Source organism: Rhinopithecus roxellana, chromosome 10 (genome assembly GCF_007565055.1).
Source record: "Rhinopithecus roxellana isolate Shanxi Qingling chromosome 10, ASM756505v1, whole genome shotgun sequence".
Lineage (NCBI taxonomy): Eukaryota > Metazoa > Chordata > Mammalia > Primates > Cercopithecidae > Rhinopithecus > Rhinopithecus roxellana.
This window is the reverse complement of record NC_044558.1, coordinates 138,730,022-138,757,300: the sequence shown is the minus strand read 5'-3', so window position 1 is coordinate 138,757,300 and position 27,279 is coordinate 138,730,022. Positions and strand designations below refer to the sequence as shown.

General features: G+C 41.9%; 1 protein-coding gene and 1 non-coding gene across 4 annotated transcripts in view; one reads left to right on the top strand and one right to left on the bottom strand.

Annotated features, from left to right (window-relative positions):
• Window positions 1-27,279, top strand: part of DENND5B (DENN domain containing 5B) — a 212,201-nt gene that overhangs the window by 140,827 nt on the left and 44,095 nt on the right. For all 3 annotated transcript variants that reach the window (XM_030939428.1, XM_030939429.1, XM_030939427.1), the window contains 5 exons: window positions 2,426-2,657; window positions 7,311-7,461; window positions 18,177-18,270; window positions 25,362-25,493; window positions 27,092-27,244. In XM_030939428.1, the coding sequence (XP_030795288.1) occupies window positions 2,426-2,657; window positions 7,311-7,461; window positions 18,177-18,270; window positions 25,362-25,493; window positions 27,092-27,244 (762 nt within the window). The remainder of the gene's footprint in view (window positions 1-2,425; window positions 2,658-7,310; window positions 7,462-18,176; window positions 18,271-25,361; window positions 25,494-27,091; window positions 27,245-27,279) is intronic.
• Window positions 222-325, bottom strand: LOC115900217. Its single transcript, XR_004059884.1, has one exon. It is a non-coding gene; the product is annotated as a small nucleolar RNA U13 (small nucleolar RNA).

Genomic DNA, 27,279 nt, shown 5'->3' with positions numbered 1-27,279 from the left:
GTCCCAGTGACTCTGGAGGCTGAGGTGGGATCACTTGAGCCTGGGAAGTTGAGGCTGCAGTGAGCCAAGATGATGCCACTGCACTCCAGCTTGGGCTAGAGAGTGAGACCCTGTCTCAAAAAAATAAAAGATAATTTTTTGACTTCATCAGATATTTTTGCTGTTGGAGGATAATATTGTATGTTGAACAGTTATGTTTTAGTGTGCTTTGTCTTTCCCCACATCAGACAGGTAATGTGCCAACATGGTAACAAAGTTTGAGGAAGGTATATCTCACACATGAGCATGAAAAGCCAGTTATTACATTTATATACTACGAAAGCATCCTGGTGCACTTATGTTTGAGAAAACTTCTTTAATATTAACAAGACTTCACTTCTTTAACTGTATGCCCTTAGGTTCCTTTCTCATTACTCAACAATTTTGCATACTTTTTCCTATCTGTCTTAGAACTAATCTGTGTATATCCATGGTTTATCCTTGGGGCAATTCAAATTCTTACCTAAATGAAGCCCTGATACTTCCTTCCTCATCTTTATGTAGCCTCAAACTATATAAATGGGATTCTTTTTATATAACCCCTAAAGAAATGAAAATTTTCTGTTGGATTCCAGAAGGCTTGTAATTACCTTCACTAGGAAAATTTGTAGGACATACTAGTCCTACAAGCCAAATCTTTGATGACCTAAAATTTTATAGTCTGTGAGGGTCTGAATATCAAAAGCCAGATCTTTGGCCCACTTTTTTAAAAAAGGGCTATTTGATGTATGAAAAGTAAAATGTTTATTGGTGGAGGTGAACTGATTTCTAGAGACTGCTGTGAATCTCTGTGGTTATTTGGATTTATGTTTATACACCTGAACTATGGAACTACTTAAAGTGAATAAGTGGATTTTTTTTTTTTTTTTTTTTTTTTTTTTTGAGGCGGAGTCTCGCTCTGTCGCCCGGACTGGAGTGCAGTGGCCGGATCTCAGCTCACTGCAAGCTCCGCCTCCCGGGTTTGCGCCATTCTCCCGCCTCAGCCTCCCGAGTAGCTGGGACTACAGGCGCCCGCCACCTCGCCCGGCTAGTTTTTGTATTTTTAGTAGAGACGGGGTTTCACTGTGTTAGCCGGGATGGTCTCTATCTCCTGACCTCGCGATCCGCCCGTCTCGGCCTCCCAAAGTGCTGGGATTACAGGCTTGAGCCACCGCGCCCGGCCAATAAGTGGATTTCTATAAGGAAATTTTAAAAAGACCTCCTAAATTTCAGAATGAAAATAAATATGCTAGCAACAAGCTGATGAGTATTTTTAAAAGTCACCTTATGTCAGAACTTACTCCCTCTTTCCCCTTTCGCCTTCTAGCTTCTGCCATACAAAAATAAAAACCAACCCAGCAACCAAAATAGGAATTTACTTCTAAATTTACTTCCAGATTTTAGTACTGCATTGAGTCTAGAATTCCTGTACACATGTGAACATGGAAGAACAACAGAAAAAAAAAAATGACACTTTGAAGTAGGAACTGATTACAATGTACTGAACCATCCCATGCATCAGACAGGCTAGTAACAGGAAAGGTGTACAGCTTATTGTACATGTTCTCCAAAGGCTTGCTTCTGATGGTTTTTCAGGCAGTGCTTTGGTTTTTTTGTTTGTGTTTTGGAAATGGGGTCTCACTATGTTTCTTCAGGCTGGCCTCGAACTCCTGGGCTCACAGGATCCTCTGGCTTCAGCCTCCCTAGTGGCTGGGACTATAGGTGGCCACCACAATGCCCAGCTTCCAGGCAGTGCCTTTTTTAGTTGTTAAGGCTGGGACTGTTGTGTCAGCACAGGTGTGGAAGGAATTTGACCTTGGCTTAACACTCATCTATTGATTTCTCACAGAGTTAAAGAGTCTAGAAAAGCATTCACTTGAAGAAGAACAAAAGAATTTCGCCCATAAGCATAAATTCCATGTCTTTTTTTTTTTTTTTTTAAGATTAATGCTGTTGTGTTTATCTTTATTGTATCAGTTAATCATCTCACTACCTGTGGCTTGAAAGTATATTTCATAGGCTAGGAATAGAGAACAGAAGAAATTACAACCCATTGGGGAAAGGGATAAAAATTTTTAACTGCAAGTGAAGTGGATGATTGACAATTGTATAGCAACTTCTCTGCCATCTTTCATTACTGATGCCCTCTCTTCTACATAATGGTCATAAGGATCAGAATGTAAATCAATTTTGTAAAATAAGATCAGTGCTAAAGACCTAAGTGACCTACATTTTCTGAATTTAGGAAAATGGAAAGAAAAGTAGATTTTTAAGGATTTTTGAATTTCAAGTGTCAAGTTTTGTAAGATTTAAAAAGAATATCCTGAGTTAACATAATTTTCAGGCTTATCGTGTAGTGTTGAGATGATCTCTTTGCACTAATAATTTCCTAATTATCTCATTACAGGCTTCCTTTCTGTCTGACCAGCCTGAGCCTTACCTGCCATTTCTTTCGCGCTTCATTGAAACACAGATGTTTGCCACCTTTATTGATAATAAAATTATGTCTCAGTGGGAAGAGAAAGATCCTTTGCTTCGGGTCTTTGACTCTCGGATTGATAAGATAAGGCTGTATAATGTAAGGGCACCCACCTTGCGGACATCTATATATCAGAAATGCAGCACTTTAAAAGAAGCAGGTACATTTGCCATGCCTTTTAAATTAAATTAAAATCCGTGATCGCTTTTTTTCCCACAAATTGTTGGCCTTATGTACAACAAAATTAATTTTCAGTTTTAGACTTCATGGCTAATCCTGGTCCGATTATCACAAAATGCTTTGTAAATTTTTCTTTCTGTTTCTGAGTCCCACTCCTACTTGACTTTCCTTTTCTGTTAGTCAGAAGAGGAAAAATAATAATAAATTGAATTAAGTATGACTGGAAGTTTGCTATGATTTTTGTTTTTTTTTGTTTTTGTTTTTGTTTTTGAGATGGATCTTGCTCTGTCACCCAGGCTAGGGTACAGTGGTGCAATCTTGGCTCACTGCAACCTCCACCTCCTGGATTCAAACATTTCTCCTGCCTCTGCCTCCCGAGTAGCTGGGATTACAGGCACGTACCACCATGCTTGACTAATTTTTGTATTTTTCTTAGAGACGGGGTTTCACCATGTTGGCCGGGCTGGTCTCGAACTCCTCACCTCAGGTGATCTGCCCTTCTCAGTCTTCCAAAGTGCTGGGATTACAGGTGTGAGCCATCGTGTCCAGCCTGACTTTTGTTTTATTCTCTTTATTGCCTAATGAAAAAATTTTTAATTTCTGTCTTGCTACTTACGTTTCATTTTTACTTCTCACCTCTTCTCTATATCCAAGAAGGATAAGTATTTATTTAAAACAGTAAATCTTAGATCCTGCTTAATTTACATACTAAAACAGTATCTTTGCTTTAGTAGTGCCATTAATTATAATAGCTTCATTTATTGAAATTAAATCTGGCCGGGCGCGGTGGCTCAAGCCTGTAATCCCAGCACTTTGGGAGGCCGAGACGGGTGGATCACGAGGTCAGGAGATCGAGACCATCCGGGCTAACACGGTGAAACCCCGTCTCTACTAAAAAAATACAAAAAACTAGCCGGGCGAGGTGGCGGGCGCCTGTGGTCCCAGCTGCTCAGGGGGCTGAGGCAGGAGAATGGCGTAAACCCGGGAGGCGGAGCTTGTAGTGAGCTGAGATCCGGCCACTGCACTCCAGCCTGGGAGACAGAGCGAGACTCCGTCTCAAAAAAAAAAAAAAAAAAGAAATTAAATCTGAGTCAGGCCGGGCATGATGGCTCACACCTTTAATCCCAGCACTTTGGGAGGCCGAGGCCAGCGGATCAGTTGAGGTCAGAAGTTCAAAACCAGCCTGCCCAACATGGCAAAACCCCATCTCTACTAAAAATACGAAAATTAGCCATGTGTGGTGTGATGTGCCTGTAATCCCAGCTACTAGGGAGGCTGAGATAAGAGCATCACTTGAACCCGGGAGGTGGAGGTTGCAGTGAGCCAATATGGCACCACTGCACTCCCGCCTGGGCAACAGAGCGAGACTCCGTCTCAAAAAAAAAAAAGAAAGAAATTAAATCTGAGTCTTAGCCAGTCTCGTCTAGGAGTGTAATATAGTACATTAAATAAATAATCATGTTAATAGCCAATATGAGTATTTGCTATGTCAGTCATCATGCCAGGTGTTGTTCATGAATTTTTTTTTTTTTTCTTTGGAGACAGGGTCTCACTTGTTGCCTAGGCTGGAGTGCAGTGTCGCCATCATGGCTCACAGTAGCCTCAACCTCCTGGGCTCAGGTGATCTTCCTACTGCAGCCTCCTGGGAAATGGGTACTACAGGCATGTGCCACCACCCTCGGGTGATTTTTTTTGTAGAGACAGGGTTTCACCATGTTACTAAGGTAATTATCTTATCTTGGTTGGTCTTGAACTCCTGAGCTCAAGCAATCCATCTGCTTCAGTTTCCCAAAGTGCTGGGATTACAGGTGTGAGCCACTGTGACTGGCCCAGCACCCGTTTTTTTTTTTTTTGAAACAGAATCTCACTGTGACTCAGGCTGGAGTGCAGTGGTGCCATCTTGGCTCACTGCAACCTCTGCTTCCTGGGTTCAAGTGATCCTCCCACCACAGCCTCCCAAGTAGCTGGGACCACAGATGCACACCACCATGCTCAGCTAATTTTTTGTATTTTTGGTAGAGATAGGGTTTCACCATGTTGCTCAGGCTGGTCTCGAACTCCTGAGCTCAAACAAAACACCTGCCTTGGCCTCTCAAAGTGCTAGGATTACAGGCATGAGCCATCATGTCTGGCCTGGAATACTTATTTTTATTTCGTTTTATTACTGCCCTCATTTTACAGTTGAGAAAACTGAGAGGTTAAGTAACTTGCCTGTGGTTGCATAGCTGGTGTGATTGGTCGAGCCATGGTTTGAATCCAGGTCTGACTGATTTCTGGCACAGGAAGCCTTAACATCATGTTAGCTGTTCATTCAAGAAAGAACTATGTAAAATGTACTAGTCCACACTTTCTTTATACAATTATGCCTGGTCCCTAACCTGTTCTTTGCCAGATAAGCAGATACCTGTCACCTGATGGCCCTCCCTTTTATTTCTTTCCCTTCAAATGTTGGAGTTATTTGACAGCAACTTTTCCTCTGGAGAAAAAGGAGAGGCAGCAAATGTGGAACTTCCTTGATCTGCCTGTCTTGCTTGCTTGCCTTTCCCACTTTACTTAAATAGATCAAAGTCAGGAATGATGATGCTGAAGTGTTAGTGTATGTAAGGGAGAAGTATGTAAATGATGTCTTTTATGTAACCATAGAAACATCACCCTGTCGTATTCCCACAAATCAGGGTAGATCCTTGGAGCCCCTTCAGGAAGTGGCAATTAACTATGTGGTTTTGGAAATTTAGGAAGTAGAGTTAATGAAATTGTCTATCCTTGTTCAGAGAATAAAATGAATTCCAGTGCCTTAATAGCCATGTGAATAGCATAATGCCTTGTTGCACAAATTTCATTTCTCCCTTCCTTATGGAATTTTTTAGATGGAACTAAGCACCAATACCTTAATTGTGTGCTTCCAGAAAGTCTTTCCAATTAAAATAGATTTTCTTTCAGCCTCTCAGTTTGGTACTCCCACTGTCATCACAGAAATTATATAATACTCTTGAAAATATACCACTGTGGCCAGGCACGGTGGCTCACGCCTGTAATCCCAGCACTTTGGGAGGCCGAGAAGAGCAGATCATCTGGGGTCAGGGGTTCGAGACCAGCCTGGCCAACGTGGTGAAACCCTGTCTCCACTAAAAATACAAAAATTAGCTGGGCATGGTGGTGGGTGCCTGTAATCCCAGCTGCTCGAGAGGCTGAGGCAGGAGAATCGCTTGAATCCAGGAGTTGGAGGTTGCAGTGAGCTGATATTGCACCATTGCACTCCAGCCTAGACTCCGTCTAAAAAAAAAGGAAAGGGGCAACATAAACCGATTCTATGAAATATTTATAAAGGCACCTTGTTCTTCTCTTAAGTCACAAAATTAGCAGCTCCCACAGTGTGTTCTGTTTATCACACAATTACCATTACTGCTTGTTCTCCCCTTTTAAGTAATCTCCAGGCAGAGGATCGGCGACCTAGTCTTGCTTCTAAAATATTATATTTTCTCTTGACAATTCAGTTGATTAAAATGTTTAAGATCAGGTTTTATTTATTTGTTTGTTTACCTGAGAAATAGGTCACTGTTTCTGGGGTCTTTGAGACATCTTCCAACATCCCTGACTTTTAGTGGCTTTAAAATAGAAATGTTTAGTAATCACATCTTAACACTGACCTATTTTATTCTTCGAAAGGCCAGTTTCTTATCCTCTGAACATTCTAAATGCCTGGTTATTTAACTTTTTGCTGTATTACCCTCTTGATCTAATAAACACTCCTAAATGACTCCTACTAATGAGAATGTGACTGCTGCTAAAAGTGAGGTAATAAACTTCACACCGTTACTTGTTTTTACAGATGGAGAACCATGAATATTTAATAGGTCTTTGTACAAAGAAGTAAAGTTAATAAGGCCATTGTGCTTGTGTCTTCTCTTTAACTTGTATTTCAGCTCAAGAGAAATATTTTATTTGCTCTCATTTTCTTTAATGTTGTACTTAGAACTGTATTTTTGTGTAAGAATATTGAATTTCTCACTTAAGGGAAACTGTTTCAATACAAAATTGTAGGTTTTTCAGCCCCGCTGCCCTGATTTTGACAAAGGCAGAAAATACCATGAAAATTAATCATCCAATATTTACTTAAAGTTAACGTTTTTATACTTACATTGTACTAATTTCTGAAGAGCCTTTGTAAAAATCTGTTTCAAGACCGGGCGTGGTGGCTCGTGCTTGTAATCCCAGCACTTTGGGAGGCCAAGGAGGGTGGATCACCTGAGGTCAGGAGTTCGAGACCAGCCTGACCAACATGATGGCAACGCCATCTCTACTAAAAATACAAAATTAGCTGGAACTGGTGGCGCATGCCTGCAATCTCAGCTACTTGGGAGGCTGAGGCAGGAGGATCGTTTGAACCCGGGAGGCGGAGATTGCAGTGAGCCAAGATTGTGCTGTTGCACTCTAGCGTGGGCAATAAGAGCCAAACTTTGTCTCGAAACATATAGGCATGCGCACGTGCACGCGCGCGCGCGCACACACACACAGAGTCTGTTTCAGAGTGTCGGAGTGATTGGGTTCTCTGTAGGTGCATGAGTGGAGGAAGCATTATTTTTGAAGGGCTAGCAATGAAATGTCTCTAATTTATTATAAATTTAATTTATAGCCCAATCAATTGAGCAGAGACTGATGAAAATGGATCACACTGCAATCCACCCACATCTACTTGATATGAAAATTGGTCAAGGCAAATATGAGCAGGGGTTCTTTCCAAAGTTACAGTCCGATGTCTTGGCAACAGGACCAGCCAATAACAAGTAAGCATGTTCTTCACTTGAGTAGTTGGTTGAAGGAATGAATGAAGGGTGGGGTGCTCTGCAACTCAAATGGACAGTGCTTAACTATTAAACATCTATCTGATTACTTTTTTCAAGACAACGTTAATGCATTTGAAATATGGATTGACACTTCTATGAGTGCTTGACCTTTAAATCCATCATTAAAAAAAAAAACCAAAGTCTAGAGATTTTTTTTTCTTTTTCAAGCAAAGTACACTTGGAAAAGCCATACTTTAAATGGCGTTTTAAATATATTGATAATACTATGTAATGGAATTTAGAAAGGTTAGACCTTTATCATCTGTATTAGTTTCCTAGGGCTGCTATAACAAAGAACCACAAACTCAGTGGCTTAAAACAACAGAAATTATTCTTCCACAGTTTTGGGAGGTAGAAATTTGAAATCAAGGAATTGTCAGGGTCGTGCTCCCTTCGAGGCTTCTAGGGAATGATCCTTCCTTGCCTTTTCCAGCTTTTAGGAGAACGTAAGAGACAACAGCCTGTCACACCAGTCTAATGAGATCCTTCCAGATTAAAGAGCCGTCAGATATCCCACCTCTGCCTTAAACTGGGTTTTGTTAAGAGGAGTGGTTCCAGAGAAGACAGGGTAGTACTTTGGGTAGCAAGATATATTCTTGGGTTCCATCTTCCCTCTTGAAGAGCTAAGGAGAAAATTTTTTGAAAAGAAAATTTTTAGTATTAGTATGCTTTTAAATACTTAGAAAAGGAACACCAAACAGTAAAGTGAAAAAGTTGTGGCCAGGCATGGTGGCTCACGCCTGTAACCTCAGCACTTTGGGAGGCTGAGGCAAGCAGATAGCTTGAGCCCAGGAGTTGAGGACCAGCCTAGCCACTGTGGCGAAACCCTGTCTCTGCAAAAAAGATACAGAAATTATCTGGGCATGGTGGTGTGCACCTATAGTCCCAGCTACTCAGGAGACTGAGGTGGGAGGATCACTTGAGCCCCGGGAGGTTGAGGCTATGGTGAGCCGTGATTATACTACTGCACTTCAGCCTGGGCAACAGAGAGAGGCCCTGTCTCAAAAAATAAAAATAGTATTAAAAAGAATTGTGGATTAAAAGCAACAACAACAACTTCATTTGGAACTGGGTGTGGTGGCACATGCCTGTATCCCTAGCTACTTGCGAGGCTGAGTTGGGAGGATCACTTGAACCCAGGAGTTGGAGGTTTCAGTGACCTATGAGCACCACTATTATCCAGCCTGGGCAACACAGCGAGGCCCTGTCTCAAAAAAAAACTTGGGCCAGGCACGGTGGCTCACGCCTGTAATCCTGGCACTTTAGGAGTATGAGGCAGAAAGATCACTTTGAGCCCAGGAGTTTGAGACCAGCGTGGGCAACATAAGAAGATCCTGTCTCTACCAAAAAATACATGTTGTTTTTTTGAGACAAGGTCTCACTCTGTTGCCCAGGCTGGAGTGCTATGGCCTGATCCTGGTTCACTGTAGCCTTGACCTCCCCAGGCTCATGTGATCCTCCTCCCTCAGCCTCCCAAGTAGCTGGAACTAAAGGCACATGCCACCACACCTAGCTAATTTTTGTATTTTTTGTAGAGACAGGATTTTGCCCTATTGCCCAAGCTGGTCTTGAACTTCTGGGCTCAAGGAACTTGACCTCCTTGGCCTCCCAAAGTGCTGGGATTGTAGGTGTGAGCCACCGGGCCAAGCTCCTACAAAATTTATTTTTTTAAATTAAGCCGGGTGTGGTGGCTCATGCCTGTAATCCCAGCACTTTGGGAGGCCTAAGCGAGTGTATCACTTGAAGCCAGGAGGTAAAGACCAGCCTGGCCAACATAGCGAAACCCCATCTCTACTAAAAATACAAAAATTAGCTGGGTGTGGTGGTGCATACCCAGCTACTTGGGAGGCTGTAATGCCAGCTACTTGGGAGGCTGAGGCATGAGAATCGCTTGAGCCTGGGAGGCAGTCAGGCATGCTGGCATGCGACTATAGTCCCAGCTACTGGTGAGGCTCAGGTGGGAGAATCACTTGAACCTGAGAGGTCTAGGCTGCAGTGAGCCGTGATGTGATGGCATCACTGCACTCCAGCCTGGTCAACCTTGCGAAGACCCTCTTTCAAAAAAACAAAAACAAAAAACCCTTCATTTGATTGACCTTTCATTTAAAAGGCTGTCTCAACTTTAATGAAGACAGTATTAGAGGATGGTTCACTAGAAATATGGAAAAGTTATATATTCAGAATGAAATTTTCTCCTCTTGTAGAAAATGCAAATGTTTATACTAAAGTCTTGGGGAGGAAAATTGTTCAAGAGGATTTAACATGCTACTTACAAGACAGAAGCAAATAACTAATGACTGAAATATTTATTGTACTTACCTTAGTTTGCAGGGTTTCACCCTCCAGTGAAGGGCTGGCCCTGCATTTATACACACTGAACTTAAAAACTGTGCTAAGAAGTGAGGCATGGTGGCACTCCCCAGTACTACCTACTAGGAGGCTGAGGAGGAAGTATTCCTTGAGGCCAGGAGCTAGAAGCCACAATGTGCAATGATTGTGTCTGTGAATAACCTCCAGCATAGGCAACATAGTGAGGTTCCATCTTTATTTTAAAAAATAAATAAATAAAAGAAAAGAAAAAAAATGCGCTAATAGATATTGATGGTTGTTAGGGTTCAAACTTTACAGATAACGATATTAGATACAATGTTCTATTTTTCAGAAGTGGGTGATAATTAGGAGAATTTTCCATAAGACAGATTAGCCATCAGTGTATTTATTTTTTCTTTTATTTGTTAAGTATCCTAATTGTTGAAATAACTTTGAGCTGGATAGCCTATTAGTTTAACAGTTTTTGTTTTCTTTTTGTTTTGTACAGAGTCTCGCTCTGTTGCCCAGGCTAGAGTGCAATGGCACAATCTCGGCTTACCGCAACCTCCACCTCCCAGGTTCAAGTGATTCTCCTGCCTCAGCCTCCCCAAGTAGCTGGGATTACAGGCATGTGCCACTACGCCAGGATAATTTTTTTTTTTTTTTTTTTTTTTAGTAGAGATAGGGTTTTACCATGTTGGTTAGACTGGTTTTGAAATCTTGACCTCAGGTGATCCTCCCGCCTCGGCCTCCCAAAGTGCTGGGATTACAGCCATGAGCCACTGCGCCCGACTCTTTTGATGGCATTGGATTGTTCATGCATTCATTTGGCAAATATTCATGGAACTCCTACTATATGTGAGGGCTATCCTAGTCACCAGGAGTTTATTAATGAACAAAACAACAAAAATCTCTGCTTTCAAGTGCAGATAAACAGAAAAAGAAACTTAATATGTCAAATAACATGTCAGATGGTAAGAGCTATGAAGAAAAACAAAGTGGGAAAGAATAGGGAGTGCTTAGGAAGGAGGAGTTTAATTTTGAAATCTTATAGCCTTGTTTTCTTGCTTTTGCCTTATATATAATCTTACGGTTTCCCATTTCCATACTAAGCCTCAGTCATTACATTTCAGGTAGATATAGTCCAGAGAAAAGATCTCAGAACTAATTGCAGGGTAAATGGATTTATAACCATGCCTGTATAAATGGTGGATCAACTGTTAGAACTTCATATGCTGTGTACAAGACAGAACCAAATAAGCAGTCTTTAGTATTTCAGCAGTTGTGATTATCATTGGTAAAATTATGCTCAGTAAATAAAGTTTAATGCAAAGAATAAATTACTTACTTAACAAGACCAGGAATGTGTGGACTTCATAGCAGTTTTCTTAAGCAGTGCTCATTTCCCTGTTTTGAAAATAAGTAGGCCATTTTGTCCCACAGAGCATATAGTAAGAGCTGGTTATATTTAAGTTAATCTTTATCCTTTTCTGCCTGCCAAGGGCACAGTTTTATGCCATTTATATTTTTGCGCCTTACTTTTGTTTGTTATATAAGTCCATTAGCTAGTATTTATATTCTGTTTCATGTTTTTACTATTTATTTAGACTATCTTGCCCATTAACCCTAAGTTTTAAAATTCCTGAGCAAACTTTGTGTTATACTGACCTTTTTTGCTACAGGGCTATTTTCAAGGCCTCCATATCAAATATCTACACCCATTTGTACATTTTGTTATTTATATTCTATTCTTTCCCCTTAAAGATCTTCAGGTTGTATTTGTATTCTGTTTCAGAATCTTAATGTGTTTTTTTATGGATCATAATTTTCATTCACCCCCGATTCTTTTTGTATCCTTTTTACAGTCTTACATTGATCTTTTGCTTTAGACATTTCCAAGGATTCCACTTCAAAGATCTGTAACTAGATCTTTGCACATTTTTCCCTGATATAAACCATAAACCTATTCCTCTTCTTAAGAAACTATTTTGAGAGGGGCTACCTTCCTTGATACCATTGTAATAATGATTATCCAGTGTTCCCCTAAATAACTGACTGAAATAAGATTATTCACAAGCTTGATACCAAAGGCATATGTAATTTTTTCTATTTTTTCTTTTTTTAGAGACAGGGTCTCATTATGTTACCCGGGCTGGAGTGCAGCGGCATGATCATGGCTCACTGCAGCCTCAACCTCTCAGGCACAAGTGATCCTCCTGCCCCAGCCTCCCAAGTAGCTGGTACCACAGGCACATGCCACCATGCCCCGCTAACTTTTTGTGTTTTATAGAGACAGGGTCTCCCTATGTTACCCAGGTTAATCTTGAACTCCTGGGCTCAGTGATCCTCCTGCCACAGCGTCCGAAAGTGCTTGGATTAGATGAGCCACCATGCCCAGCTGTAAATTATTTTTAAAGCAACGAAAGAAGCATTATTCTCATTTAAGCTTTTCCCACACTGGATTCTTTATAATAAAAATAATAAATTGTTTTCAGTAATGTAACATGACTTTTTCTGAGTGGCAAAAGTGATAATTTTTTAAATTATATCTAGCTCTGTGCTGTCTAAGATATACTCCAGAGTAAGTATTCAACTAGACATGGTGGCTCACACCATAACCCCAGCACTTTGGGAGGCTGAGGATGGTGGATCATTTTAGGCCAGGAGTTCAAGATCAGCCTGGCCAACATGGTGAAACCCCGCCTCTACTAAAGACACAAAAATTAATTTGGCGTGGTGGTGCATACCTGTAATCCCAGCTACTCAGGAGCCTGAGTCATGAGAATCGCTTGCTCAGGAGGTGGAGGTTACAGTGAGCCAAAATCGTGCCACTGCACTCCAGCCTGGGCGACAGAGTGATACTTCGTCTAAAAAAAAAAAGGGTAAGTATTCTTAGGATAGTGTAATGAGTACAGGTCATGAGGATGATAGGTAAGAGCTGAGAAAATTTTAAAAAATAGATTGATATAATGTTTGCTCTTTAAAAATCTGGAGTATTGGCCAGGCGCGGTGGCTCACGCCTGTAATCCCAGCAGTTTGGGAGGCCAAGGTGGGTGGACAATGAGGTCAGGAGTTCAAGGCCAGCCTGGCCAAGATGGTGGATCCCCATCTCTACTAAAAATACAAAAATTAGCGGGGCACAGTGGCTGAAGCTTGTAATTCCAGCTACTCGGGAGGCTGAGGCAGGAGAATCACTTGAACTCGGGCGGCAGAGGTTGCAGTGAGCTGAGACCAAGCCGCTGTACTCCAGCCTGGGTGACAGAGTGAGACTCCGTCTCAAAAAAAAAAAAAAAAAAAAAATCTGGATTAGAAAGTGATGGGGTTAATTTTTAACCACTCAGAATCCCATCACCATGTAATGTTAAAATGTGATATTATGCTCTTGCATAGCAAGGATGAGGGAGCAGGAGAACAGGAGTGGACACATCTTGTGTTTGGGTTTTTTTTTTTTTTTTTTTTTTGAGACAAAGTCTCGCTCTGTTGCCCAGCCTGGAGTGCAGTGGCACGATCTCAGCTCACTGCAAGCTCCGCCTCCCAGGTTCATGCCATTCTCCTGCCTCAGCCTCCTGGGTAGCTGGGACTACAGGTGCCTGCCACCATGTCTGGCTAGTTTTTTGTATTTTTAGTAGAGATGGGATTTCACCCCATTAGCCAGGATGTCTCGATCTCCTAACCTCGTGATCGTGCTGTCTCAGCCTTGGCCTCCCAAAGTGATAGGATTACAGGTGTGAGCCACTGCACCTGGCCGACATCTTGTTTTTGAAATGAAATTAAAATGTTTATAGAATGTTATAGCTTTTTTATTACTGTATCATGAGCATTCTCATATTTATTAGAAATTTGAATTTTTTAATGACTGCATGCGATTTCATTGTATACTACCCTCTACTGTTGAACATTTCGGTTGTTTTGAGTATATTGATTCTACTCTTGTAAGATCTGCAATTAACTCAAAGGCTTTAGGAAAAATTATATATTAAATGTGCATATGGACTGAAAGATGCATCCTAATTTCAGGAACATTTAAAAGCCCAAATGTGAGTCTTGAAATAAAGGAAATACAGTTTGTTATTACATATATACATGCTGTGATGAACATCTGTAAACCTACATGTTAGATTGCATCTCTGTTTATTTAATTGTATTTATAGAAGAGGCAGGTGATGGTCAGGCATGCTAGTTCACGCCTATAATCCCAGCACTTTGGGAGGCCGAGGCGAGTGGATCATGAGGTCAGGAGATCAAGACCATCCTGGCTAACAAGGTGAAACCCCGTCTCTACTAAAAAATACAAAAAATTAGCCAGGCATGGTGGCGGGCACCTGTAGTCCCAGCTACTCGGGAGGCTGAGGCAGGAGAATGGCATGAATCCGGGAGGCGGAGCTTGCAGCTTGCAGTGAGCTGAGATCATGCCACTGCACTCCAGCCTGGAAGACAGAGCAAGACTGTCTCAAAAAAAAAAAAAAAAAAAAGAGAGAGAGAGAGAAGGGGCAGGTGATATAGTAGACTTTGCCAGTAAGATGGCTGAGAGACAAGATACTGGCCCTTCTAGAGGAGATTTTATAGACAATGGAGATAAGTAACTATAACACTCTGTGATAGATGCTATAATTGAGGCGTACAGGATGGGTAGCTAACTTAGATTTGGAAGAGTCATAGAACATTTTCTGGAAGCAGTGGCCTCTAATCTATCTGAAAGATGAATGAAATTTGGGAGAAAACTTCATGGACAAAGTCTCAGAGGTGAGAGAGCTTATTTCATTGGAAACACTGAGGTTGAAAATTGCAGGAGGTGGGCCGGGTGCGGTGGCTCACGCCTGTAATCCCAGCATTTTGGGAGGCCGAGGCAGGCAGATCACCTGAGCTCAGGAGTTCCAGACCAGCCTAGCCAACATGGTGAAACCCTGTCTCCACTAAAAATACAAAAATCAGGTGGGCATGTTGGCACATGCCTGTAATCCCAGCTACTTGGCTTAGGCAGGAGAATTGCTTGAACCCAGGAGGCGGAGGTTGCTGTGAGCCAAGCTTGCAGCATTGCACTCCAGCCTGAGTGACGAGAGCAAAAGTCTGTCTCCAAAAAAAAAAAAGAAAGAAAGAAAATTGCAGGAGCTTTAAAGTAGAAAGAGTGATCAGCAGTACTAAATGTAGAAGAGGGTTTGAGTAAGCTAAGGATCGAATAATAGCCATTGGACTTGGCAGTTAGGGGTTTCAGTGGCTTCATCAAGAGGATTTTTAGGGCTGGGCACAGTGGCTCATGCCTGTAATCCCAGCACTTTGGGAGGCTGAGACGGACAGATCACCTGAGGTCAGGCGTTCGAGACCAGCCTGGCCAACATAATGAAACCCTGTCTCTACTAAAAAATACTAAAATTAGCCGGATGTGGTGGCACACACCTGTAGCCAGCTACTTGGGAGGCTGAGACAGGAGAATCACTTGAACCCGGGAGGCGGCGGTTTCAGTGAGCTGAGATCATGCCACTGCCCTCCAGCTTGGGTGACAGCCTGAGACTCCATCCCAAAAAAACAAAAGGCAGTGGGGGGGCGGGGTTAGGCAACTGGGAACAGACACGCCTGTAATCCCAGCACTTTGGGAGGCTGAAACAGGCAGATCGCCTTGAGCTTAGTTCAAGACTGATCTAGGCAACATGGTAAAACCCTGTCTCTACAAAAAATACAAAAATTAGCTGAGCATTAGGTGGCTTGCACCTATAATTCCAGCTACTTGGGAGGCCGAGGTGGGCGGATCACATGAAGGTTGGGAGTTCGAGATCAGCCTGGCCAACATGGTGTGAAACCCCATCTCTACTAAAAATACAAAAATTAGCTGGGTGTGGTGGCATGCCCCCTTGATCCCAGCTATTCGGGAGGCTGAGGCAGGAGAATCATTTGAACCCAGGAGGCAGAGGTTGCCGTGAGCCGAGGTCGCACCACTGCACTCCAGCCTGGGCGACAGAACAAGACTCTATCTCAAACAAACAAACAAAAAAACTTTAAAAAGTATTTTCAAGGGAAGGAGCTGGTTTGAAATGAACTGAAGATCCAAACGTAAATAAGTAGAAGTCTTACGTATAAATATTTTAAGAATTTTTACATGAGAGGTGTGAAGAAACAGATGTTAACATGACTACAGAGGGCCACGAGGGAGACCAACATGCTTGTCAGCTGAAGAGATTCCACTGAGAGAAAGATTGGTGATACAGCAGAGGAGGTGACTAATGGAGCGGGTTGAAAAGACAAGAGAATTGGTCAAGGATGCAGGTGGAAGACACAGTTTTGAGCCGTGGCTAATATATTTTATACTTTGAGATCAGAAGAAAGATGAGGATGTTTATGTACATGCATTGTCTTACGTGGAAGGCAGGAAGAAGGAAGCGAGGGTACCTGAGGGTAAAGAGTTTGCGGGAGTGTTTGAGGAGAATGGGGAAGAGTTGACAAAAGACAGGTGAAGTGATTCATGGGTAGTTGTGAGGGAAATTGGGAACTAGTCTGTGTGGGTACAGGAATAGGGAAACGAGGGGATAGTCTTCATCCAGGGTTTGGGCCTCTGGTGGGCAGGTAAGGAGGAAAGTAGAGAATTATTACAGAGGAGAGAGTGCTAGAATGGGAGTAGTTTAGGAGGCTTTCCACAGAAGTTAGGCTCATAACAGAAAGAGGAGAAAACATAAGGGGTCTTAAGTGAGAGTCAAGGCATGGAAGAGCTAATGTAATGGGAGATGGGGGTCAGTGGCTAAGATGGTGGAGTTCAGGATTTCTCAGGTAGAGGAGTTCTGGATGACCATTTGATTTAGTGTGATGTCCTGGTTGCGTCTAAAGCGCAGTGGAGGTAAAGTTGCATATTAGACAACCCCAGAATTTTAAGACAAAGTTATCTGTATAGTCTTTGTACTTCCCGTAGCAGGGAAGAAAACTGAGCCAGGTTCTAAATTCTTCGCTGAATGAAGATGATAGAGAGAAAGGAGTGATTAGGGATAATCGCTGGGTGGTTGAGTCATATACACTAAGCTGGAGTCTGTAGGTAGCTAGGCTGGCCACAAAAGGACCTTTGAATAAGGGAAACATATATTTTTAAGCCCCTCATATCATCTAGGGCAGGTCTGGGTCTAGGGCACATGAGTTGAATCATTATTAACTAAAAACAAAGGTATTGGAGCTGGAAGGCAACTCTTACATCTTTGGCCATACCACCTTGAACGCACCTGATCTCATCTGAAAGGCAGTTTCGATACCAGCAGTTCAGTAGCGGAGAAAATTATTATAGAACTAGCAATGATTTTATTAATCATTTAGAAACAGAATGGAGGTTACTATACTAGAACATAGTAATTAGGGGAGAAGTGATATAAGATCAGAGGGAATGAAGCAGAGGTCTGTTTATATTTAGAGTTTTATAGGCCATGGAAAAGAGCTCAGGTTTTATTTTAAACTTATTTGTCCTGCGTATTTTGATACTGAGTTTATATTATAAATATTTTCTAAAACAACTGATAAACACAAGCTATCACTTCAGAAACACAATCGTGAAATTTTAGAGCAAAAAGGAATCACAGTGGTCTTTGAGCGCAACCTTTAAGACTATACAGATGAGTACTCACTCTTCTGAGTTTGAATCTTTTTATTTTTCTTGAGACGGGATATCACTGTGATCCAGGCTGGTATGCAGGAGTGCAGTCATGGCACACTGCATCCCCAAATTCCTGGGCTCAAATTATCCTCCCACTTCAGCCTTTTAAAATGGTTTGTAGAGACAGAGTCTCACTATGTTGCCTAGGCTGGTCTCGAACTCCTGGCCTCAAGTAATCAGGCCAGAGTGCTAGGATTACAGGTGTAAGCCTTTGCACCCAGCCAAGTTTGATAGAAATCTTTCCTTAAAAAGTTGGAAGCTTCATACATTTCTATTGTTCTTTTAGGACACTAGAATTAGGTAATTCTAAATTATGGGTTTTGAGAATATTCTCCTTTGTATTAAAAAATATTCATAATACTTTGAGCAAGTCAAGGCATTACTATTATATGTCTTAATATAATCAAGGACTAACTCGGTTAATATTTGACTTACTGTTATGTATGTAAGTATCTGAAGTGTATTGATACTGTGCCTTTTTGACCTCGGTTTTTAAAAGTTCTGATTGTGATGATGACAGCATGTATCTGGAAAGATACTAAAAACTGTTTGGTTGTGTGTTTTAAATGGGTGCATAGTATGGTATTTTAATTATATTTTAACAAAGCTGCTATATATTTTTTAAATAATTGATTTTAAAATGTGTGTGTCAGTCTTTTGTGTTGAATGGTTAATTCTATTTTAAATATAAGGAACACATGTTTAAATAATTTGGTTGTTTCAGTCGCTGGGTAAGTCGGAGTGCCACTGCACAGCGCAGGAAAGAACGCCTTCGCCAGCATTCTGAGCATGTTGGGCTGGACAACGACTTGAGGGAGGTATGTGGTCTACTTTCCTGGGGTGCCTCACAGCAAGCGCCATGAACTGGGCTTATTCCTTCTAGCAGATGTCATTGTGTAGATTCTTAATGTTCTTTAAAAAAAAGAACTGTTTAGTTATAGTTTAAAATATTAATCCTTTTGTACGGACATATAGCAGAAAACACCCTTTTTTCCATTTTTGTAATTTCAAGACATCTATAATAAGGCTCTAAAACAAGTCTTTCTGTGTATTACATCAAGTAAAGATCAAGTTTAGGATAAATTTTCAGTTACTATGTCTCATATTGGGAGAAAAATTGTCTACATGAGAAGCCTAGACATTTCTAAGTTTCAAGCATAATTATAAGTAGTGTGATGTACTTGCCTATGCTTTGTTCTTGGCTTGCTGGCACCATTTTTTTTCTTGAATCTCTAAATCTACTTTATATTTTTGAAAGTGATTGAAAACTATTTTTAAATTAAGATCCTTACACTTTATTTGTACTCTTTGAAAATAAGACCATAATTATCCATTTGAATAATTACAAGTAAGTTTTGATTTTTTTCTGTGTGAAATCTGCCACTACATATATATGCCACTATACATATATATAGTGCCTTGCTGTGTTGCCCAGGCTCAAGCAGTGCTCCTGCCTCAGCCTCCCAAAGTATTGGGATTACAGGTGTGAGCTACCATGCCCAGCCTGATTGTTTTGTTTCTTATGATCAAAAGAGAAATCCAGTCAGAAGACCTGTTAACTGTTTTCTAGAATCACATTTGTAAAAATAAAGCAGAAAACATCACCCCAAACATCTTTTGTTTTTGTTGTGTTTATACATGTATGATTTTAAACATTTTATTAAGAACTGAAGCATCACCTGTGTAGTGCCTTTTTTTTTTTTTTTTTTTTTTTTTTTTTTTTGGCTACTGTATTTTCTTCCCTTCCCTCTCTTTTGCTGTGATTTTATCATATGCATGCTTGTTCTGCTTGTCTCTTTCTCCCTATCCTTTTCTTTTTTGCTTTTCTGTCATTGGCACTTCTCCATCTTCTTAGCCTTCCGGGGAACTTTTGGTCTGTCAGAACTCCGTGGCATTCTGGGAGTGGGATCAGGGTCCACCTCCTCCTGCACGACTTCCTAAAAAATCCTTCTCTGAGTGCTGCCTGGTATGTTCTTTGCTTGAAAGTGCTTTACCAGATGTTCCCCCAATCCTGTCTTTGGTGTTACTTGAATATTACACATGTGTGAGTGTACATAGCTCTAGAATGCCTCACATGACTTTGCGATGTGAACTCACACTCCCCATTTTGCTCTCTGTTTCTTGTTATGTTTACTACCTCTCTGTTTGTGTGTGCTGATATGAGTAATTCTATGCTGCTGACATGTAAAACTAATCATTCAGGTCTCTAATCAGTGGGATTTTTTTTGTGCTAGATAGCAAATTACCTTACTTCAAAGGGGGAAATGTATTAAATATACAAACTCCCCTTTATTTAAGCGTTTTCCAGAAGTACGGATGTGATTCAATTTCAAATAGCCTTTCTTTTGCCAGGTTTTATCTCCACAGAATTTTAATTTCCCCTTCCTAGTCTGTATTTTATGTGGTCAGAAAGTTCAGTCATCAACATAGAATCTCAGTGCCAAGAGGGATCTTTAAGGTCATCTTGTCCAATTTGACATGATTAAATTGAAGTCCAAGAGATTTGCCCAGAGTTAAAAGCACACAAAGACAGAGCTGGGCCTATAGCCCAGGACTCCTGACTTGTAGGCCAATATTCTCTCCATTTACCCTGCATGCCGGCTTTCACTAACTGCTGTTCACTTGAGGCAACAAGTCACTTAGAAATCTTGCTTATATTTTCTGCCCATTATGTCATACTAGCTTAAATCTATTGTACAATGGTCTTCTCTTCACAAGTTGAACACCAGGTAAAGGGCTAGGGTGTTTATTAGAAAATTCTGGGAGAGCCTGTATTAAAGAGCAGTTAGTTCAGTGTTTATTGAATAACAGGATATATTTTCATAGGTAGTTCCTAGTGGTTTGTTTCATTTGTCTTAAGCAGAAATGAAGAAGAACACAGTAGTAATCTCAGAAGAAATCTGGGGTTACTTCTAGACTGTATTATAAAAGCATTTCTTGTGAAAAGTGTCTCTCTCTTCTGTATTTTTCATCTTGAAATATATTTTTTCCTTCAGATGATATTTTTATCATCACTTGTTTATTTTAAAGGCAGTTGCTCTGTTTTTGCAACTTGCAGAGACAGCCTCCCTTCTTGCTGTGAAGAAAGGCCTTTTGCCGCCCCCCTGTATCCTTTCTGTGCATGTCCATGGACTGTTGCTAGTTCTGTGACTCCAGCAGAGATGCCCAGAAGGAGACTTTGCACATGGCCCTATGGAATCCACTGTTGGCTAATAACTGTACCTGCCCCATATGTACTGGGGGCTCAGTAAATTGGTCACTCATAGGACAGGCACAGTCTAGCTTGTTTTCATTTATGTAAAACAGGACATAAACTTTAAACAGTGCTTAATTTTTTGTTTGTTTTTGAGACAGAGTCTCCCTCTGTCACCAGGCTGGAGTGCAGTGGCTTGATCTCGGCTCACTGCAACCTCCACCTCCCGATCCTCCTGCCTAGGCCTCCCAAGTAGCTGGGACTACAGGCACGCACCACTACGCCCAGCTAATTTTTTTTTTTTTTTTTTTTTTGTATTTTTAGTAGAGACGGGGTTTCACCATGTTGGCCAGGGTGGTCTCGATCTCTTGGCCTCGTGATCCTCCCACCTCGGCCTCCCAAAGTGCTGGGATTATAGGCATGAGCAACCTCAACCAGCTGACAGTGGTTAATTTTTAATCCAATAATTGACTTTAAAAAGTATTCAGGGGACAGGCCCAGTGACTTACACTTTTAATCCCAGCACTTTGGGAGGATGAAGTGGGCGGATCACTTGAGGACAGGAGTTCGAGACCAGCTTGGCCAACATGGTAAAACCCTGTCTCTACTAAAAATACAAAAATTAGCCGGGCGTGGTGGCATGTGCCTGTAGTCCCAGCTACTCAGGAGACTGAGGCAGGAAAATTGCTTGAACCTTGGAGGCGGAGGCTGCAGCAAGCTGAGATCACGCCGCTGCACTCCAGCCTGGGCAACAGACCAAGACTCTGTCTCAAAAAAGCAAAAACCAAACAAAAAAGTATTCAGGCTGGGCGGTGGCTCACACCTATAATCCCAATGGTTTGGGAGGCCAAGGCAGGGAGATCATTTGAGATCGAGAGTTCAAGACCAGCCTGGCCAACATGGTGAAACCCCATCTCTACTAAAAATATAAAAAATAGCCAGGTGTTGTAGTGCGTGCCTGTAATACCAGCTACTTGAGAGGCTGAAGCAGGAGAATCACTTGAACCCAGGAGGCGGAGGTTACAGTGAGCCAAGATTGTACCACTGCACTCCAGCGTGGGCGACAGAGCAAGACTCTGTCTTAAAAAAAACAAACAAACAAAAAACAGGCAGGGCATGGTGGCTCATGCCTGTAGTCCCAGCACTTTGGGAAGCTGAGGTGAGTGGATCACTTGAGGTCAGGAATTCGAGACCATCCTGGCCAACATGGCGAAACCCCGTCTCTACTAAAAACACAAAAATTAGCCAGGTGTGGTGGCCAGCACCTGTAATCCCAGCTACTTGAGAGGCTGAGGCAAGAGAATTGCTTGAACCCAGGAGGCGGAGTTTGCAGTGAGCCAAGACCGAGCCATTGCACTCCAGCCTGGGCAACAGAGCGAGACTTCGTCTCAAGAAAAAAATAAATGAATAAAACTAACCTTCAGACCATTTCTGTAGACCTTGTTACATTTGACTTCTCTGCTGGTAATGGTTGATAGGTTTTAAAAATCAAACTCTCCGGGCGCGGTGGCTCACACCTGTAATCTCAGCACTTTGGGAGGCCAAGGCGGGCAGATCACGAGGTCAGGAGTTTGAGACCAGCCTGACCAACATAGTGAAACCCTGTCTCTACTAAAAAATACAAAATTGGCCGGGTGCGGTGGCTCAAGCCTGTAATCCCAGCACTTTGGGAGGCCGAGACCGGTGGATCACGAGGTCAGGAGATCGAGACCATCCTGGCTAACATGGTGAAACCCCGTCTCTACTAAAAAATACAAAAAACTAGCTGGGCGAGGTGGCGGGCGCCTGTAGTCCCAGCTACTCGGGAGGCTGAGGCAGGAGAATGGTGTAAACCCGGGAGGCGGAGCTTGCAGTGAGCTGAGATGGGGCCACTGCACTCCAGTCTGGGCCACAGAGCGAGACTCCGTCTCAAAAAAAAAAAAAAAAAAATACAAAAAACTAGCCGGGCGTGGTGGCGGGCGCCTGTAGTCCCAGCTACTCGGGAGGCTGAGGCAGGAGAATGGTGTAAACGCGGGAGGCGGAGCTTGCAGTGAGCTGAGATCCGACATCCGACCACTGCACTCCAGCCTGAGCGACAGAGCGAGACTCCGTCTCAAAAAAAAAAAAAAATACAAAATTATGTCCGGGCATGGTGGCTCACGCCTGTAATCCCAGCACTTTGGGAGGCCGAGGTGGGTGGATCACAAGGTCAGGAGTTCGAGATCAGCCTGACCAACATGGTGAAACCCCGTCTCTACTGAAAATATAAAAATTAGCCGGGCATGGTGATATGCATCTATAATCCCAGCTACTCAGGAGACTAAGGCAGGAGAATCACTTGAACCTGGGAGGTGGAGTTTGCAGTAAGCCGAGATCACGCCATTACACTCCAGCCTAGGTGACAGAGCAAGACTCCATCTCAAAAAAAAAAAAAAAAAAAAAAAAAATTAGCCAGGCATGGTGGAACGTGCCTGTAATCCCAGCTACTCAGGAGGCTGAGGCAGGAGAATTACTTGTACCTGGGAGGCAGAGGTAGCAGTTAGCTGAAATCATGCCACTGCACTTTAGCCTGGGCGACAGCGAGATTCCATCCCAAAAAATAAAATAAAAATAAACTCTGCAGTTCCCATAACATTTATTTATACTTCTTTCTGCTGCAAACATTTTTTTTTGAGATGGAGTCTTACTCTTGTCACCTAGGCTGGAGTGCGATGGCACGATCTTGGCTCACTGCAACCTCTGCCTCCCGGGATCAAGCAATTCTCCTGCCTTAGCCTCCCAAGTAGCTGGGATTACAGGCGCCTGCCACATTTTTGTATTTTTAGTAGAGACGGGGTTTCACCATGTTGGCCAGGCTGGTCTCGAACTCCTGACCTTGTCATCCGCCCATCTCAGCTTCCCAAAGTGCTGGGATTACAGGTGCGAGCCACCATGCCTGGCCTCTGCTTCAAACATTTTTAAGAGAGTCAAAGAAATAAGGGAAAATTGAGAATTAGAGACACCTGTAAAAATGATTGGACTGGAAAAAAACATTATTTTGTTAATTTTGCCTTTCATCACAAGGATTGGGAGGTAGCAGGTAAACTGATTAGTTGAATACCTAATCAGTGGGATTTTTTTTATTTGTACCAGACTTAACAGATTAGTTTTCTTCCAAAGGAGAAATATATTAAATGTACAAACTCTCTTTTTTAAAGAATGCAAAGGATTTTACGCATCTTTTATAATATCAAGCTTTCCTCTGAAGATAGTAAGGATAGATTTCACATATGTGCCTGTGGGAGGATGTGCTGGCTTGCCATCTCAGTCTCCCTGCTGCCCCCCAACTACCAGCCAATAAACTGCTACTTTTACTGTATATTGTAGAGCAGTTATTTTCTAAATATGGTCCTAAGACACTTGGACTTTTTGGAAAATTCTTCCCTGTGATCCTGATGTAAACACAAGGTATCCAGATGGGTTTTTTGTTTGTTTGCTTGTTTGTTTTGGTTTTTTTGGTTTTTTGTTTTGTTTTGTTTTGTTTTGTTGAGATGGAGTCTCGCTCAGTTGCCCAGGCTGGAGTGCAGTGATGCCATCTGCACTCACTGCAGTCTCCGCCTCCCGGGTTTCAGTGATTTTTCTGCCTCAGCCTCCCGAGTAGCTGGGGAGTAGCCTATAATCCCGAGTAGGTGGATTACAGGCATCCACCACCACACCTGGCTAATTTTTGTATTTTTAGTAGAGATGGGGTTTCACCATGTTGACCAGGCTGGTCTCGCAGTCCTGACCTCTGGTGATCCACCCATCTCGGCCTCCCAAAGTGCTGGGATTACAGATGGGAGCCACTGCCCAGCCCCTGGATGAACTTTTATAGACAGCATAGAAAGGAGAGAGAGAGAGCACATGTCTTGCACTAATCACATGTAGTGATTTTCTTTTTAATAGAAATTCATTAACCAAAGCTCAAGAGCATTTGGTTAAGTTTCTGTGATACCTTAGGGTTACCAAAAACCCCAAAAGTAACACTGTAATTCACTTTCTCTTGATTATAGAACAAGGCAAGGTAGGGCTTTAGCAAAAACATCACAGAAAGAGGTCACCTTCACTTGGAGCACATGGTGCTTTTCAGAGTGATCCTATAGCCTTTTGGGAAGGTAGGGGGGCATGTTTTATGGCCATTTAACAAGCTGAGGTGCACAAACATTAGTTGATATGCCTGAGTCATAAAATTAGTTACAACCAGATTCTAAAGTTTCTGATTTTACTGTTGTGATTTGATTATAGAGCAAAGGGTTAGATTGGAGAGCACTGCCCAAGAGGCTAGAGGTATGTTAAGTCTTGCTGTATGGGGAAAGGAGTGGAGGAAATCAGTGATCTGAGAACCACTGGGCTCCTGCAAAACCTTAGATTTGTAATCTAAACACCTAAATTTTTTTGTCCCAACCACAATCCTGACTCATCGCAACCTGTTGTATTCCCAGTGAAAAGACTAAACAAAATGAAATGTCATCTCACTTTGAATAAGTTTTAATGTGATGGGGTTTCTGTCACTTTACTTCTCACAGGAGTTAACAGTTGTTGTGGGGTGGCATATGAGTGTCCTCTGTCTTCTGGTGCACTAAAACATTAATTGTTTTTATGCACATACACTTACAGACTGTTTTGCATTTCATTTGTCTTTGCACTTGTTTGTATAAGGTTAAGAAGATTAGAAGAATAGCTAATGTTTATGCATTAAAAATACTCCTTAATTTTTAGAAATATATGCAAGAGGCACGAAGTTTAGGAAAAAACCTGAGGCAACCCAAACTGTCAGACCTCTCTCCTGCAGTGATTGCACAGACCAACTGTAAATTCGTAGAAGGCTTATTAAAAGAATGTAGAATGAAGGTATGTATTATTCACTGATGCCAGACAGTGTGCATTCATGTTTACACCATGTGTGAGGCTAAGATGAACTGAGTTAACCCCCATTTAAGCATATAATTTTGCTAGAAGAAAACTCTTATTGTGGCATTGACCTCGTGTACTCTTTACTGGGGTATTGAACCTCCATGGGTTCTTCATTGCCCACAGAATCAATGACATGAGAGCCTTATATCATTTTTCTCACCTTTTCAAACATTGCTGTCCTCCTCACCAACATGAATGGATGTCTTAAGCCACTCATAATTTGCGTCAGGAATGTTGTCATCTTATGTGAAAGGCAACACTTGTGTCTGTGTATGCACCTGTGTACAGCCTTATTTGTGCCTATATATGGTTTTCGTCCCCATAAGGAAAAATACCTTGGCTGTGTTGTAGGTTTGTGTATATTGCACAACATTCTCCTCTCAGAGACCTGTGTTTTTTGGAGGTAGCAGTACAAATTGACAAAACTTAAAACATCATTTTAGCTAATAATTTTATTTATTTGACAGTCATTTCTTGAGTACCTTCTCTGCATATTTAATAAATATACTATTTTTCAGCATCAGAATATAGTGGTGAATTAAAGTTCTTGCCTAAAAGAGCTAGATTCTCTCTCATTTTACATATTATAAAAGCTACTAAGACTGATGCAAATTAACTTACATGAAACTGATTTCCATTTTCTTTGCATTTTTTGGTGTATGCTTGATGAACAAAGAAAAGATAAAAAAGGAAAAGAGAAGGAAAGTCCTGGTTCATTCACAAATTAGAGTTCTCAAAAAATTTAGAGCTGCCCATTTGTATTCTGGTTTTTACCTAAGTGCAATCAAACGAAGTGCAAGAATCTTTAGTATGCTAAGATGCTGGGGCAGTGATAGGGCAAGTTGTGGTGGCAGAATGGGGTTCCATATTCTGACGGTACATTTTCTTTTTTTATTGTTTTTTATTTTTTGAGACAGAGTCTTGCTCTATCACCTAGCAGGCTGGCACAGTGGCGCAATCTCAGCTCACTGCAACCTCTACCTCCTGGGTTCAAGCGATTCTTCTGCCTCAGCCTCCCAAATAACTGGGATTACAGGCATGTGGCACTACTACCCGGCTAACCTCTGTATTTTTAGTAGAGACCGGGTTTCACCATGTTGGCCAGGCTGGTCTCGAACTCGTGACCTCAGGTGATCCACTTGCCTCGGCCTCCCAAAGTGCTGGGATTACAGGTGTGAGCCACCATACCCAACCCTGACAGTACATATTCTAGGTCTGCTGTAATTCCCCAATATCACAGAAGTTAATAATTTGACAGTTGTTGTACATAAGCATCTTTTCAACATGGGGATGCTTACAAATATTATCTTATTTTCTCTTTAGTTACACTCCATTTTTCTGACAAAATAGTAACATATAAATTATATTACTCCAATTAGTTGACCACCGAGATTAAGAGATTTTTTCCCAAGGTGATTACAGATCTGCAAACAGAGGTATAATGAAGGGAAACCAAGTCTCCTGCTTCAGTAATTGACTTGTTGGTTTTTGGTTTCACTACTGGGGTGCCTTATGACTACACGTGATATTCTTAGACAAAGCGCATGTTGGTGGAGAAGATGGGACATGAAGCAGTGGAACTTGGCCATGGAGAAGCAAACATCACCGGCCTGGAGGAGAACACCTTGATCGCCAGCCTCTGTGACCTGCTGGAGAGGATATGGAGCCATGGCTTGCAGGTCAAGCAGGTAACAGTTTTAGGAGGTCCTGGTGACATGGCCAG